Below are 18005 nucleotides of genomic sequence, written 5' to 3' on the forward strand. Positions count from 1 at the left end.
TGAGGCTATTTTCATTCAGATCACCACAGTCCACTCCCCTGCTCCCATAGGCTTGTAGTCCTATCATAATGCAAAATACATTTAATCCCATGTTAAAAGTGGCCACAATCTATCACAGTATCAGCACTCTTTAAACATCCAAATTTCCAAGTCTCTCCTGAGACTTGCACAATATCTTGAGTGTGACCCTCTGTGAATTTAAAAGAAGAAATCACATCACATACTTCCAACATACAATGGCACAGAATATACATTACCATTCCAAAATGGAGAAGAGGGACCATAGTGAGAAAATACCTGGCCAAAGCAAGACTGAAAAACTAGGCAACCTCCAAACACTATACTTCCATGTCTGGCGTCAAAGTGTTTAGGTCCGCAGCTCCTTTCAGCTTTGTGGACTGCACAAACTTCCTTCCCTTGGGCTGGTTCCATTCTCTGTTAGCAGCTTTCCTTGGCAGTATCCCCCTAACTCTGGCATCTCCAACATCTCAGGTCTCTAAGGCAATCCAGGCTCCACTAATTACAGCTTCATGCATTCAGTGCTCTAGCCCTCCATACAGAGACACTCTTGTAACTTTTCTTTCAAACCTTAAATGCTTTAACCTCCCTTGTAGGCTGCCACCCGCCCAAAGGTAGTGGGAAGGAAAGGATATAGGGGTGGAGGGAAGTGGACCTGTTTAGGAAGGTTCTTTGGAGCAACTCCCATCTGTGCTGTCTGGAAATCGTCAGTTCAGTTCATAGGTTGGCAGGCAGCAGCAACTTACTCGATCCACTCACGAACACTTCATGGACACAGCAGCAGTTCAGTTCAGTAGAGTTGGGTTAGCGACAGTGGTGACATGACCTAGCAGACACAGCCAGGCCTCAGCCTCATGTGAGCAGGAATAGCTCTTGCTGTGCCTCTTTCAGGGAGTGAAGATCAGCAAAGATGCGAGACCCACAAGCATACATAGTAACCCCATCTCAGCCTTGTCACTCCATGGAATCCTCTTTCTCTCTCCATGCATTACGTGTCCTCCATGTGCCCTGTTTCAGCATGTCTGCCTCAGCCTGTGCATCAGTCAGCCTTCAGAGTCCTTGAAATGGCAACAAACCCATTACACACCACCAGGGTTTTTAGTGCATTTTCTCTCTACTTCGTTAACAGATTCCGGCTGCTACAGTATATGGCAGATCAATGCATGTGTGTCCTTAGCAGCTGAATCCTTCATCTGTAGGTGTCCTTTCACATGTGTGCACTTCAGTGAAACCTTCTTCCGGTCTACTTGCCCCAGCTTTTCCACACCTATGCCCACTAGCAAAGCGTTCCTTCATGTGTTTGCCCCAGCAAAACACCACCATCCACCTTCTTTTTTTTTTTTTTTAAAGATTTATTTTGTGTATGTGAGTCCACTGTAGCTTTCTTCAGACACACCAGAAGAGGGCATCAGATCCCTTTACAGATGGTTGTGAGCCACCATGTGGGTGCTGGGAATTGAACTCAGAACCTCTGGAAGAGTAGTCGGTGCTCTTACCCACTGAGCCACCTCTCCAGCCCCAGCAGACTTTCTGAAGACCTCTTAAGTTTCCACTTCACACCTCCGACACATGCATGACCTCAGTGGCTTTTCTTAGGTGAAGAGGGAGATTCCATAGTGCCTTTCTTGTATTGTTGACTCGAAAGCCAGAACCATGTGGCCAAAGTTGCCAAGTTCTCCTGCTTTCTGGGGCTAGAACATGGACCCCTTGTTTAAATAAGTTTCTACTAGATTTTTGTTTTTGATGGTTTCCTTTTCTGCCTAACCTTGCATGTCCTAGGATTTGTTCTATAGATCAGGTTGGCCTTGAACTCTGAGATCTGCCTACCTCTGTCCCTGGAGTGCTGGGATTAAAAGACACCCATAAGGAAGGGGAGGGGGGATGTTTGCCCAGGCAGGAAAGGGAATAACTTTCGAAATGTATATAAGAAATACTCAAGTTAATAATAATAAAAATTATAAAAAAAAAAAGACACACCACCTCACCCACTGTTAAGTGATTCCTTCCCTCCTCTCTCCTCCCCCTCCACCCCGTCCGATAAATTGGGAGCTTAGGTGTGTGGAGTCTTGCTCTGAGGTCACCACTCCCTCTATTTCATTTAGCACCAGCCTTTTGTTTATCTGTTCACACTTCCTGGTGCTCCCTCTCTCCCCAAACTGTGCATTTTGTATTTTTCCTTGCTTAGCTTCTTTTAATTTTAGATTTTCATAAGCAGGGCTACTAATAGCAAAGCAACACGGTCAATACTAGGCTTCTGGAAATCTCTGCCAAAGCTGTTAATCAAGAGCTCTTCAATTTATCCTCAGGTAGACATTTTTGACAAGGGCAGAAAGCAGACATATTTTTTTTTAATCAAAATATCACAACAACAATCTCCTCTGAATCTTCTTGACCCGGACCCCCATAATTCAGAACATTCTCAATCAAAACTCTTCAATTTATCCTCAGTCCAAAGCCCAAAGACATTTTCCTTGTGGTTGGGCCAATCACAGACCCCAGTCCATTGGTACCAATTTTCTATTGCTTCAGTGAAACACCGACCAAAAGCAATGTTTTTTTTTTTAATTTGCAAAATATCAGGAATTCAAACAACAGGAACTGGGAGGGCTCTGAATCTGTTTGCAGCTTGTCCTCCTGGCTTGCTCAGCTTTGATTGGCCCATAATTTCAGAACATTCTCAGCACCACTTATAGGGGCTCTTCCATACATACTACTAGCATGGCCCATTAAACCCTGCTTAAAGTGTCCAGTTGCTCTTCTAGTCCAAAGCCCCAAAGTGTTCCATAGTCTTCCTTGTGGTTAGGCCAATCACAGCAATACCCCAGTCCGTGGTACCAATTTTCTATTGCTTCAGTGAAACACCTCGACCAAAAAGCAATGTGCAGAGGAAAGGGTTTATTTGGCTTATGCTTCTACATTGCAGTTCTTCAGGGAAGGAAGTCAGGACAGGAATTCAAACAACAGGAACTGGGAGGCAGACCATGGAGAGGTGCTGTTTACTGACTTGTCCTCCTGGCTTACTCAGCTGCTTTCTTATAGAAACCAGGACCACAAGCCCATGAATGGTTCTACCCACAATGGGCTGGGCTTTCCCTCATCAATTGCTTATTAAGAAAATGCTTTACAGCTGGATCTTATAGGGGCTCTTTACATTGAGGAATCCTCCTTTCATATAACTGTGTGTACCAAATTGACATAAGACTAGCCGTCACAGGCACCAATGCTTATTGGTTCAAACTGTTTAAAGGAATCTTTCCTAGTTCTGGTGATATAGGCCTGGTTGAAGCTGCTTAGGCAGATTACACGTTCAAGGCCTGCCTGGGTTATAGAGTGAATTAAAATTCAGTCTGGCCTACTTAGTGTGGTCCATACTTTTCTTAAAGCCAAATGAGGTTTGAGGATATAGCTCAATCAAGGGTATTTCACTTGCCTAGGATGCATGAAGCTTTAAATTTAATCTCTAATATTGGAAAGGAAAGGAAGAATGAATTTTCTTTCTTGGACACAGATTTTAGTGACTTAATATGACAGAGTACAGTCTTTATGAAACCATTAAACGAAGAGCATGACAAGATCAGCAAAACCAGGAAAGGAATTCTTATTTTTATAATTGCCACATTACATTACTTAAAATATTTATTTTTCATCAAAATATATGTAGGGTGAAATTGCAAAAAAGTAATCCACTAACACAGGAGGTAAATGAAATTATCAGAAACTGTTCCTGAGGATCTCCAACATTGATTTCTTTGACAAATACTTTTAATTGGCTATTTTAAATTAATTGAAACCTATTTTAAATTAATTAAATTAATTACAGTAAACCACATTAAAAAACATGAAGGAATGAATGAATTTCTCACAAAATAAAGTCAATATAAAAGCTAAAAATACTTTTTAGAAGGAAACAGCTAAATATTTGCATTTTGACAGTACAATAAATTAAATTCACCACAATGGCTGAATATCTTATTTTACAGTGAATAGAAAGGATCAACAAAACCAAGGAGTAAAGAAAGGAAAATAATTGAAGGCACCCATTTGAAGACTTGGAGAAATTACTATATTATGGATTAAAAAGTGACCTTTGATTCTTAGTTAGTTTCATTGCTGTGAAGAGTTAGCATGACCAAGACAACTCTTACAAAGGACAACATTTAATTGTGGCTGACTTACAGTTTCAGAGGTTCAGTCCATTATCATCATGGTGGGAAGCATGGCAGTGTTCATTCACACATGGTGCTGGAGAAGGAGTTGATCCAAAGGCAGTCAGAGGACTGGCTTCCACAGTAGGGAGGAGCTTATGTCTATGTGAGACCTCCGGCCCTCCATTAGTGATATCCCTCCAACAAGGCCATGGCTTCTCCATTGAGCCACACCTCCTAATAGGACCATTCCTAGGGGCCAACCATTCACACACATGAGTCTATAGGGGTCATTCCTATTCAAACCACAACATTTCTTGTTTGATTGTGTGAAATACAATTAGAGAAATGTGGGAGTGGTGGACAGTAAAAAAAAAAAGTGACCTCAGGGCTTGGCAGATGGCTCAGTGATTAAGAATGCTTGCTGTTCTCCCAGAGGTTCCAGGTTCCATTACTATTGGCCACATGGTGTCTTACAACCATCTGCAACTCCTGTTCTAATCCAGGAGACCCATGTCCTCTTCTGTTCTTCATCTAAGAAGTGTAGAGGATTCTCTTTTCAAGTGTACGTGGAATATTCAAGTGACTCTTTGTTAAATAAAAAAAAATAGGCTTCAATAAATGCAAACAATAACAAATGTTTTCTGACCCAAGTTGATTAGCAAAGTAATATTAACAAGTTTTGAAATGTACAAGTTTGTGAAAATTAAGTAATTGCATGCAAAATAATTAATAGATTAAGGAAGGAATCTACCAGAAGTCTTTTTTCCTTAAAGCACTAATTTAGGGCTGGATATTTTTATTGAAGGCTTGTAATGCTAGCACTCAAAAGCCTTACAGAGGCCAGTCCCAGCTACATATGGTGAAACAAACCAACAACCAAATAAACAAATATCTGGACACATTTGTTTGCCCAGGCTTCCATGTTTTCTGCAATTGAGATTCCAGTTGAGAATGTTCTTGCTGCTTGTGGTGGGAAGTTGGGGAATTTGAAGACACAATAACATCTATTTAGTTTATCTTGTATGCATGAAAAATGAAACCCAGGGTGGAGGAGTGAATTGCTGTCACCCTGCCAGTAAGTGGCAGATTTGACTCTAGAAGGGGAGAAATGTTAGTATTAGCTACTTCGTATGCATACTCCACATTTGCAGCATAATTTGGTTATTATAGAGAACTAGGCCCTAAACTAGATGATCATAGCTCTTGATAAGTAAGGCAGCTGAACCTTAGAGGTCAAGTCATTTACACAAATTCACCGAGGAAGAAAGTGATAGGACAAAACCTCCAATCCAGGCCTACTTTTCTCTAAAATTTACCTTCCTTCTCTTTCTCTATAGTGCTCACTAAACTAAAATCCTTTTCATCTAATACCCTATATGTTGTTTTTTTCTAATACATATGTTCCTTGCTTATCTATGATATTGTAAAATCAGTAGAAATACTTAAAAACATAATGAAAGGAGATAGGTTTAGGGTTAAGATATAAGGAAGGAACTTTTATAACTTGTTTTCTTTCTTTTTCTTTTTCTTTTCATCTTTATTAACTTGGTATTTCTTATTTACATTTAGATTGTTATTCCCTTTCCTGGTTTCCTGGCCAACATCTCCCTAACCCCTCCCCCTCCCCTCCTATATGGTTGTTCCCCTCCCCATCCTCCCCCCATTACCACCCTCCCCCCAACAATCCCGTTCACTGGGGGTCCAGCCTTGGCCGGATCAAGGGTTTCCCCTTCCACTGGTGCTCTTACTAGGATATTCATTGCTACCTATGTAGTTGGAGCCCAGGGTCAGTCCATGTATAGTCTTTGGGTAGTGGCTTAGTCCCTGGAAGCTCTGGTTGGTTGGCATTGTTTATAACTTGTTTTCTGAGACACATGGATACCCCGTAGCCCAGGTTGGCCTTGTTCTCACTGTGTAGCCAAGGGTCTCCTTGAGCTTATGATCCTAACACAGTTTTGTTTGTTCATACCATGAGAGAAGCCCCTGATAGTTTTAGGTTGACGATGAGGATTAAATACAATATTGTCTGTGAAATAACTCTCTAGTTGGGGATTAGCAACAAAGGAAAGACAAAGAAGATACTGAACCTGTCCTCTTGCATACTGTAGATCTGATGCCATTATCTAGCAACTGTCTGAAATTAAGGCACTGATCCCTAGGTCCCTAGGTCCCCTTACAGATCTTTGCCTACTCATCAATATGTACTGAGAGACCAAATCTTTTGGGTTCAGACTCCATCTTAGGAGAACCTGACCTAAGGGTGAACTCAAGTTAACTAACTGGCAGGTCCCTAGCACCAATTTCCAGGTTATTCTCCCACAAATCTGCACCTCCAGGTTACAAGCCTGCCCCTGACACTTCACTTCCTAACAACTACCAATCAGGAAAAAAGCAGAAGTTAAGTTTATGGTTTGGCTCCCAGTACTAGCCAATTATTTTAAGGCCATAATGACTGCCCCCATCAGATGTGTGCCAGGCTAGATACCCCCTTGCCTCCATAAATGTTTGCCTAAAACTGGACTCCGGGCCCCCTCCCACTCTCTGGCATTAGAGATGGTGATGTGGCCCAAGCTCGAGCTTCAATAAAGAGACCCTAAGGCAATTGCATTGGATTCTGCTCCTTGGTGGTCTTTTTGGGGTTCATGAAAGTTTCATGGCACAGCAGTACTCGTACTAATTTGCTTTATCTTTTCTTCTCTTACCAGCGGAATCATTCAAGGAATTTGCTGAATTGCTCAATGAAGTAGAAAACGAGAGGATGATGATGGTAGGTCACTGTATTGGCAAGGGTTCTGTAAAGCAACAGAATCCTTTGGATGAGTATATATTGAATGGTATATGGATGCCTGGTTCAACAATGGCTCTGTTCATTGGAGAAGTTGGGAACCTAATAGCTGCTCAATCAGTAAGGCTAGATGCCTCAGAAATCTCAATATAGCATTGAAGGATTCCTGAAGTGTCTGCAGTCTTTAATCCTTTGTTAGAAAGCCAAGAAGCTGGATTCCAATATCACCAAAGGGTTGCAGCCACAGCAGCCATAGGGTAGAGGTGTTTACCAGCAGGCAGTGAAAGTTGAACAGACAAAACACACCACTACTTTTCCCTGAGACCTCTTTATGTATAGATCACCACTTTGGGGGATAGCCTTCCTGTGTTCAGTTGGTCCTTTCACAAAATACTGTGACCAACCCTCCTGGGGTCGTTCGTTATCTTGTTGGATTCCAGATCCAATCAAATAGACAAGCAAATTAACCATAATAAGTGTCTTTATCCCAACAGAATTAAAATTTTATTGATTCTCCCTCAACTTGTCATTTTTTCTTTTAATGTTTGTAATTTTTTTGTATGTGGCTGTTTTGCTTGCATATATGTTTGTGCCTCATATGCCTGTCAGATACCTGCAGAGGCCAGAAGAGGGATCTCCTGGAACTGAACTTACATATTGGTTGTAACTCACCGTGTGTGTGTGTGTGTGTGTGTGTGTGTGTGTGTGTGTAACTGCTAAGTTTTATAATGTTACTTGTGTACATGTTTACATCTCTGACCATTTGGTACCAGTTGGTTTGTTCTTTCCTGATGAAAACTATTTTTCCTATCCTTGGTATTCACTACCTACCTATAATTCTTTGTCTAGGACTGAGGCTTTGTGGTGTTTTACTCCCTCACCATTTCTTAAAAGATTATTCTTTTTTTTAAAAAAATTATTAGATATATTTCTTTACATTTCAAATGTTATTCCCCTTCCTGGTTTCCTGTCCATAAGTCCCCATTCCCCCCTTCCCCCTCCCCCATACGGGTATTCGCCTATACACGCCCCTTGTTGCCTCCCCCCTCCACCAATATTCCCCTGCACTGGGGGGGTTCCAACCTTGGCAGGATCAAGGGCTTCCCCTTCCACTGGTGCCCCAACAAGGCTATTCTCTGCTACATATGCAGTTGGAGCCCTGGGTCAGTCCATGTATAGTCTCTTGGTAGTGGTTTAGTCCTAGAAGCCCTGGTTGGTTGGTATTCTTTCCCAATGCAAAAAACTCCCATTTTTGTTTCTTCTATTTCTGTTTAGTGGATAAATTCTTTTATTTTTTCTCTAATTCTGCATTGTCTTCATTACTATAACTTTGTGGTAAGTCTTGAAAATGGGCTTAGAATCAGTTTGCTAATGTTCCCAAAGTATGTTGGGTAACATCTTCATTGGGATGACACTGAATTTATAGATGCAGCTGGGGAAACTGTTATCTTAAAAATGGTGGCTCTTTATGTTTGGAGATGGGTCACCTTTCTGTTTACCAATCTTACTTGATGCATTTCGTCAATGTTTTATATCTTATTTATAAAGGTCTTTCACATATGTTTCTAGAAATGTGCCTAAGACAATTTTCTGTTTCAGATTCTAATCATTTTAACGGGTTTAAAGGTAATCTTGACCTTAGTGTGGTAATACAAACAAGCCTGTATTTCCAGATCCCAGGAAAGTTGTTGAAGCAGGACCTCCAGAAATTCAAGGCAGTATTTGCCTTCATGGAGAATTTGAGGCCAGCTTGTTTTAAAAAAAGAAACCAACAAAACCCACCACCAACCAAGCAGCCAGTCAATCAAACCGCCACAAACAGAGAAAATGTTTTGTGTGGTCCCTAGATCAGCAGCAACTGATCTTCTTGGGACGTTATTCATGGCTCCAACCCAGACTTACTTGGTACCTAAATCTGGAAATATAGATGGGTTTGAATGATTTTCATTTTTAGTGGCTTGTGTGTATAGTGGGAACTCAGTATAATATAGTAAAGTGGTCTTTATTCCCCCATCTCTCACGGGATGTATTTTTATTGGCACCTTAAATTTTGTTAAAGAGCTATTTCCATGTAAATTTCAAATCCACTGCCCCTTTCCAGCACTGTGGTAACAGCTTCTTGGAGTAGTGCTACTATTTTCTCGGCTTTGTAGAGAAGTGTGGTTGAAGATAGGCTTTGAGGGTAGGGTACTTAGCATTTGAATCTGACTCAGCCACTAGCTCACTTCTTGACTCTGTACTAATCCGTTTGTTTTCTTTTTTGTCCTTCCTTTACTCTCTTCTAAAGTAAGGAAAACAATTGCCACTCCTCTAATTGTTATGAAGCACCCTTAAAGACACAATAACATGGGAGTGTTTCATAAATATAAAAAACATTGATATAAGTATTGTTCTTAGTGATCTCCTGTTGCTCATAAGAAACAACAGTAATGTTTTGAGTTTATGAAATTTGCTTCTAAAGACAGTAGGGAGAGACAGACATGAGTTCTTTCACTCAAGCCTCATGGATGGCTTAGTGGCTCAGGCAGGTTTCATTGGGTATTCTGTAATGACAGAACGTCCTTGGCCCACTGTCTATGTGGTTCTCAGAGGCATTGACCTCTAGTTCATTCAGCTGTACCTAAAAGTCTCAGCTTATCTTCTCAACACTTGCAGCATCCTCATCTCTTTCGTTTTTTTTTTTTTTGTTTTTGTTTTTTTTTGTTTTTGTTTTTTTTTTTGATAGCAAAATGTCTTAGGGTTTCTATTGCTTTGATGTTGCACTGTGATCAAATGGCCGAGGTTCTCTGTTACCACTGGGCTGCACTTGCACCAACTCAGGCTCCCTTCTCTTTGAAGACCCTAGTTTGCATCACGTTGATACAAAACTAGCCAGTACACAAAGCTTACACTGCGGGAACAGGAATCATCTTTTGAGATGTTGTTTTCATTACTCTTCCTCCTGGTTCTCTGTCACACTTTTATGTCTCACAGCTTTACATCCTTTGTGATAACAAACAATAAGGAAGTTCATGGCCCAAGAACATGACAGTGGTTCTTGTTTGGTCGTCTCCATAAATGTAGATTGTGGCAGGAGCTGTGAAGAGAGAAAACACCAGCTGTGGTGCTCTTCAAAGTAGTCGTGGGTAGCCCTAGTATCTCAGAAGTGGTGTGTAAGCGTCTGGATCGCAGACTTCCTGTATAATAAGGAAGCCCGTCTGTATGTTTTTCTTACTCGGAAGGGTAAGTACAAAGCCTTAAGTTTGAGGAATGACGAAAATAACATCAAGAGGCCCATAGCACTGCAAACAATGTATTTGTTGAAGCCTCTTTTGGTAGCTCGTTTGACATCAATGATACTTGATGTTCTGTGATTCTGTGATTTGAGTGGAAACTATCTCTGTTAGCTAGACATTATTCAGCTTTAGTTTGGTCATTATTCTCTTGGAACCTGATTCTCTCAGCTCTTAGTGAGTTTAGGTTGGGGTTTTGCGAGGTTGTGTTTCCATCTGGATACGGAGCTGTTGGTGGTGGTTTTCATAGCAAGCTCACAAAACTTAATGCAGTGTTCAGAAAGGCAAATAAAGATAAAGCTCACTTAAAACGGATTCTTCGGCTGGTTGCTGAGCTTCTAAGAAATGTAAGGTTAAACAGTGAAAGAATAAAAGGAATAAGGATTCAGCATATTTTGTTCCCATAGTCCCAGAATTTTTTTCTAGCAGAAAATAGTATTATAAAAACTGGGTGGCAAGGTTCACCTTATCAGTGGTCCTGTGGGAAACTGGGCGTTGTTGCCAATTTACTTTTAGTGAATCATATGCAAATACAGTTAGCCTGGATTGTCTGTTAGAAAGTGCTTATATACTTGCTCCTTCAGAGCAGTCCTCCTTGAACATGAAAATCTGACAACTGTGTCCTCCAGGGCCCAACTGGGCATATGTACAAATATTGCTGTGAGTGGTATGTCTACTTCCTTTTCAAAGTCAAGACTTCCTTAGTGTTTCACAGTCACATTTTACATGTTAGTTCTGTGAAATTGGAGCTAATTTTTAATATCATCTGTTGCTTTATGAAAACCTATTCTAAGACCTAATGGCTTATAGTGAAATTACTTCATTATAGGCAATTTGTTAGGCAGAAGTCACTGAGTATCTCTTTGTCACATAGTAACACTCACTGAACACATGGCTTGTTTTAGCAGTTTGAAATGGTGTTCTGGCTCGTAGGAGACATTGACTGGAATGTCTGCCTTGGGCCTTTATAACCTTTAGTCTCAGGGCTACTCAACCTTTTTTTTTTTGCAATACTGACTCATGTTTTGCGTAAGAAGTGTGCAGAGTGAGACTGGGTAGCCTCTGGTGGACAATTATGACATAAACTTAGAAGTCACTTAGTGTCATCTCTGGCTGACTGGTTGAAAATAGTAACAAGCCCCAACACATTTAGGGGCTGGGGTCTGAGGTCTCATCTTTCAGTGGTAGGTATGTTGTAAAAAGTAAGATCACATTTTAATATTGCTACAATAATAAAAAGTAGTTCTTAATTTTCTCCAAATGAGTAAACAAAAACCAATATTCTTCATAACCCACAATTCGGTGAAGTATAGAATGTGGTGGACAAGAAAATTCCTTGTATAATTTTCATTGGATGAAATGAGTGTGAGTTTTGGCATGAATTATGGACCTCTGCAGAAAAAAAGTCCAAAGAGGGAGGAATCATGCAAGTGAATATATGGCTAATTTCCATTGGCTGATAAATACAGTTAGATACAGGGATATTAAGTGTCATACTAGGGGAGGGGTATTTTTCTGAGGGAGGACCACAGAGGATCTGGAAAGAGGTTTCAGTGATCTAGTATATCAGTAGAGATGTGATGAGAATTAAGAATCACAGAGGATCTGGGAGAACATATAGGTAAGACATCTGTTTTTATAAGAGGCAGCAAAGGTAAGAAATATTTCTTTTAGGATTTTTAATTGAAAATTTTATTTTGTTAAATACATACATGAATATTTACATAATTTCCACACATCCTCCCCTGCCTCTTTTTCTTTAATTATAATTTTTACACACACACACACACACACACACACACACACACACACACACACACACACACGAATGTTGGTTTCTTTTTAAAAAACACAAAAATATTATGGGAATATGTTTTTGTTTTAATCTTACATGTGGGACGTGGGGCTACTTCAGATTGTCCCAGCAGCTGACTATGATTTGCTTCTTACTTTAGCAGAGGCACGGTTTTGCCAGCTGCACATAGTTTCTGCGATTATGTGACATTTGGAACACGGGGAACTCTTCAGATGGTACATAAATGCTAGGGCCCCAAGAGGCATGGTGGGTTGTTGATTAGTTTTGGTTGGTTTGTTAAGTAGTCACATGCAACAAAGAAACAACAAGAAGAAATTAGGTTTCCCGACGGCGAAGATCAAATTTGCCCTGAGGAAAACAAACAAACAGACAAACAAATAAACAAATCACACCCAACAGAAGTAAATGGTAAGAAATAAACTCAGAGCTGAAATCCATAAAACAGAGACAAATGAACAAAATGGTACAAAGAATCAATGAAACAAAAGGGTTGTTTCTTTGAGAAAAATTAGGTTGTTAAATCCTTAACCAAATTAACTAAAAAGCAGAAAGAAGAGATCCAAAGTAACAAAATTAGAGATGTGGTATTTAACAACAGGCACCAGGAAAATACAGATAACCATAAGGACGCACTTTAAAAATATCTACCATATCAAATTGGAAAATCTAAAAGAAATTAATAAATTTCTTTATATAGTCACCTCCAAAGTTAAATTACGATCAAATGAGTAATTTAAACATACCTATTACCCTCAGTGAAATGAAAGCAATAATTAAGTCTCCCACCTCCCCAAATCCCAAAGGCAGATGGCTTCAGCTAGTTATTCTCTCAAAACGTCAAAGAAGAATTAACCTAATAGTCCTGGAAGTATTCCAGAAAAGAGAAACAGAAGGATTACTGCCTACTTCTTTTTATGAGGTCACATTTTCCCCAATACATAAACCACATAAAAACCAAAGAAAGAAAATTACAGACCAGTTTCCCTTATGAACATAGATGTAAAAATTCTCGAAAAAAAATTCTTACAAACCAAACCCAAGAACACATTAAAATGTTCACCCACCACAATCTAGTAGGTTTCATCTCAGAGATGCAGGAATGGTTCAGTTTACATAAATCAATAATGTAATCTACCATACAAACAGACTGAAAGACAAAAACTACATGATCATCTAATTAGATGCAGAAGAGGCCTTTGGCGATTTCCAACACCCCTTCATAATAAAAGTTCTGGAGACACTAGGGATACCTCAACATAATAAAAGCAATTTTCATCAAGCCTACAGCCAAAATCCACTTAAATGGAGGGAAACTTTAGGCATTTCCATTAAAACTTGGATCCAGACAAGGTTGTCCACTCCCTCTGTCTATTCAGCATAGTACTTGATCTCTTAGCTAGAGCTAAAAGAAAACTGAAGGAGATCAATGGGATACAATAAGGAAGGGAAGCTGTCACAGTAGCTTCACCTGCAGATGATATAATTGTATATGTAAATGATCCTAAATGCCACCAGAAACTGCTACAGCTGATATATTGTCTCAGCAAGTTAGAATATAAGGTTAACTCACGAAAAATCAGTAAGTAGCCTTTTTATAGTCAAAGGAGAAACAGACTGAGAAAAATCAAGGAAAAAATACCCTTTACAGAAGGCTCAAAAATATCTTGGGGAAAATGCTTGAATTACCCTAGATGCACAGAACACATGAAAATCAAGAAGGATGACCAAAATTCTAATGCCTCACTCCTTCTTTAAAAGGGGAACAAGAATACCCTTGGGAGGGGCTAGGGAGGCAAAGTTTAGAACAGAGGCAGAAGGAACACCCATTCAGAGCCTGCCCCACATGTGGCCCATACATATACAGTCACCAAACTAGACAAGATGGATGAAGCAAAGAGGTGCAGGCTGACAGGAACCAGATGTATATCTCTCCTGAGAGACACAGCCAGAATACAGCAAATACAGAGGCGAATGCCAGCAGCAATCCATTGAACTGAGAACAGGACCCCATGTTTGAAGGAATCAGAGAAAAGGACTGAAAAGAGCTTGAAGGGGCTTGAGACCCCATATGAACAACAATGCCAAGCAACCAGAGCTTCAGGACTAAGCCACTGCCCAAAGACTATACATGGACTGACCCTGGGCTCCAACCTCATAGGTAGCAATGAATATCCTAGTAAGAGCACCAGTGGAAGGGAAGCCCTTGATCCTGCCAAGACTGAGCCCCCCAGTGAATGGGATTGTTGGGGGGAGGATGGTAATGGGGGGAGGATGGGGAGGGCAACGCCCATATAGAAGGGGAGGGGGAGGGGTTGGGGGATGTTGGCCCGGAAACTGGGAAAGGGAATAACAATCGAAGTGTAAATAAGAAATACCCAAGTTAATAAAGATGAAAAAAAAAATATCTTGGGGAAACTCTAAGCAAGTAAAAGATTTGGATAATAAAAACATTAAGACATTGAATTAATGAACTGAAGATCTCTGAGGATGGGATGATCTCCCATGCTCATGGATTAATATGATTAGTAGAGTAAAAATCACCATTCTGCCAAAAGCAATCTACATATCCAATGCAATTCCCATGAAAATTCTGACACAATTCACAGAAATTGAAAGGATAATTTTCAGCTTAGTGTAGAGACACAAAAAACCCAAATAGCTAAAACACTCCTGAATAATGAAAGAAGTGCTTGCCACGGTCTCACCAGCCCTGACCTCAAATTGCACTACAGAGTTATAGTAATAAAAACAGCATGGTGCTGGCACAAAAGCAGCCATGTTGATAAATGAAGTCTATTTGAAGACATAATTCCAAACACTTATCACACACCTGATAGTTTACAAAGGAACCACATATACATATCAGAAAAAAGACAGTCTTCAGAAAAAATGGTGCTGGTCAAAGTGGACCGCTGTATGTAGAAGAATCTGAATAGGTCAACATTTGTTACCCTGCATAAAACATAACTGCAAATGGATCAAAAAATCAACATAAGGCCAGATACCCTGAATCTGATAGAAGACAATCTTGAACTTATTGACACAGGAAAAAGCCTTTTTGCACCAAATACTGATAGCACAGACAGTAAGAACAAACATTAATAAGTGGGACCTCATTAAATAGAAAAGCAAAGGACATCATCATCAGACAAAGCAGCAATCTACAAAATGGAAAAAATGATTCTTACCACATATACATGCAAAAGAGGGCTAGTGCTCAAAATATATAAAGAGCTCAAAAATTGAACATCAAGAAAAACAATTAAAATGTGTAATACTGTCATAAACAGAATTCTCAATAGACGGCACTCAAATACCTGAGAAACACTTAAGGACATGTTCTGTATCCTTAGCCAGCAGGGAAATGCCAATGAAAACTACTTTCCACAGTGGTTGTGCCAGCTTGTATTCTCTCCAGTGGTGGAGGACTGTCCCTCTTTCTCCACATCTGCATCAGCATGAGCTGTCATTTATTTTATTCATCGTAGACATTCTGACAGGTGTAAGATAAAAATCCCAATGTAGTTTTGATTTTTTCATATTCTTGATTACTAAGGATGCCAAACAATTTAAATGTTTCTTAGCCTTCATTTGCATTTCCTCTTTTGAAATTTGTTTTTTAAAATCTGTATCCCATTTTTATTTGGATTATTTGTTTTCTCAATTTTAGTTTTTTGGGTTCTTTGTATATTTGGATATTAGTCCTCCATCAGATGTGTAGTTGGTAAAAATCTTTTCCTATTCTGTTAGGCTGTCACTGTTTATGGATGATAGTGTCTTCTGCCTTACAGAATTTCCATAAGGTCCCATTTATTACTTGTCCACCTTTGTGCCTTCATTTTCTTTGAAATCTAGGAGCCTTTTAACCTAAATATTGTTTTATTTTCCACTTTAGGTACAAAATGCCAGTGACTTGCTGATCAAACCCCTGGAAACTTTTCGGAAGGAACAAATAGGTTTCACAAAGGTATATTTTTGTATTAAATGATAATGTCCAATTTAGTAGTAATTGAGTAGTTGTTGGGACTTCCACTCATCGTTCTGCAATGATATAGTGAATAAGTATATAAGGCCAGAAGAAGGTCAGATATCCCACAAAACTGGTTACCTTATTTTGTAATTTATCTCTCTGGGTGTTTCCAAAAGAAATTGACACATAAATTGCTTGACTGCCCCAATCCTTGTGGGTGGGTGCCATGTAATCTATTGAGAATGTGAGTAGAACACAGGACTAGTGAAAGGTTGAATTGAATCCTTGGCCACATGACTTGAGGCTTGGAGCCTTGGCTCTCACTATTACTGTTTCTTAGGGATTCAAACCCAGATTAAACGCACAGCAATAACTCTCTGACTCTTGAACCTTCCGACTACCCTACTGGTATTTCTTACAGTTTCCATGTAGCATATCATAAGCATAGCAGTCTTAGCTTTTAATCTTATGAGCCAGCACCTTAGAATAAATTCCCGCCCCTGGGTGCTTTCTCTTGATGTCTCACCCTTTCTTACTTTAACTCTTGATCTCACTCTCTAACTAAAACAGAAATTAGTAATAGGAAGTATGCTGCTGCTGTAACTTACAGAGTCATGTATGGGAATGGGAATACATTCTGAGAACTGTATCTGTAGCTGACTGCTTCCTTATGTGAACATTGTAGAGAATACAGAACTAGATATGGTAGATCACTCAATGGAGTTTCTTGATACAATTAAGAAATGCAATCAGCATGAGATATTTGAAGCTATGCCAGCATGATATAGCATACTGTTTAACATGATGTTTAGCATACTGTTTATGTATGTTTTATAAGGCTTATACTCGAAAATAATGATACAAGTATGGAATAGTAAACATATAACCTAGTGACATAGTTATTTTTCTTTTCACACATGAGGTACACAAGTGTTTGTACTACAGTGTTTGTGTTATTGGGAGCACAGTACAAAGCATCTCAGACATAAGTGATGCCTGATACTATGATGCTAGTTTGACTATAAGGGCATGGGAGTGCCAGAAAATTTTCTGCCCTTTTATGCTCTCCCTCCTCTTTCTTTTCCATATCTCCTCTCTTCCTCTATTTACTCCCTTCCCCTTCTGTACATCTCTCCCTCCTCCTTTGTTTTCTTCACTTTTTCAGACAAAATATTAGTGTAGCCCAGGGTAGACCCAAATCACCAATGTTAGTTCTTTTAAGGCCCTAAATGCCAGGCTTTCAGGCTTGCCCCACCACACACAATTCTCTTAATGATCTTTTGGGAACACTGACATGTACACAGTCTGTTGTTGAAAAATGTCAAGTGTCCTTATGCAACATATAATTATATCTAAAACTGTGAATGCACCACCAGAACTAAATCCTTGGTGGGCTGTGAGAGTTTTGAGGCACATACTAGGGAGACCTGACAGTGTGGTGGAATGGCTTTTATGTCTGGTGAGGATTCAGGAATAAATGAGGAGAGTGATAGAGAAAAGTCCCACTGTCCAGATTATAGACTATTGGTTATGTAGTGTTGTGAGGAATGTGGGCAATAAGGGTGATTCTGATAAAATCCAATAGAAACGAGGAGGATATTATTGATCATTTGGGAAAAGACAGTTATTGCTCTGAAGTGGCAAAGAACTTAGTGGACTTGTATTTGTATTCAAGTAACTTTTAGGAGGCTAGTACTTGTTTGAAGCTGGGGATATGTACTTTTAATAAATTTTAATTAATTAGAAAAATTTGTGCAACTTTACAGTGTATATTGATCACTTCCTTCTACCAATATCTTCCTTCCCAACTTCCCCTGGTGTTTCCACCTGATCACCCTCCCAGCTTCATGTCCTGTTTTATTACTAATAACCACCCAAGTCTGTGTTTTATGTGCTTGGGTGTATGGCTCCCTACTCGGGCATGAGCAGCCTACACTTCTTCTAGCTGGGAAGGCTTTTTTTTAAACCTAATTTTCTTCTGTCTACTAGTAGTAAA

General features: G+C 39.7%; 1 protein-coding gene across 2 annotated transcripts in view; it reads left to right on the forward strand.

Annotated features, from left to right (window-relative positions):
• Positions 1-18005, forward strand: part of Ophn1 (oligophrenin 1) — a 256595-nt gene that overhangs the window by 112969 nt on the left and 125621 nt on the right. For both annotated transcript variants that reach the window (XM_032889327.1, XM_032889328.1), the window contains 2 exons: positions 6872-6933; positions 15935-16006. In XM_032889327.1, the coding sequence (XP_032745218.1) occupies positions 6872-6933; positions 15935-16006 (134 nt within the window). The remainder of the gene's footprint in view (positions 1-6871; positions 6934-15934; positions 16007-18005) is intronic.

The sequence above is a fragment of the Rattus rattus genome, chromosome X, assembly GCF_011064425.1.
Source record: "Rattus rattus isolate New Zealand chromosome X, Rrattus_CSIRO_v1, whole genome shotgun sequence".
In the NCBI taxonomy this organism is placed as follows: domain Eukaryota; kingdom Metazoa; phylum Chordata; class Mammalia; order Rodentia; family Muridae; genus Rattus; species Rattus rattus.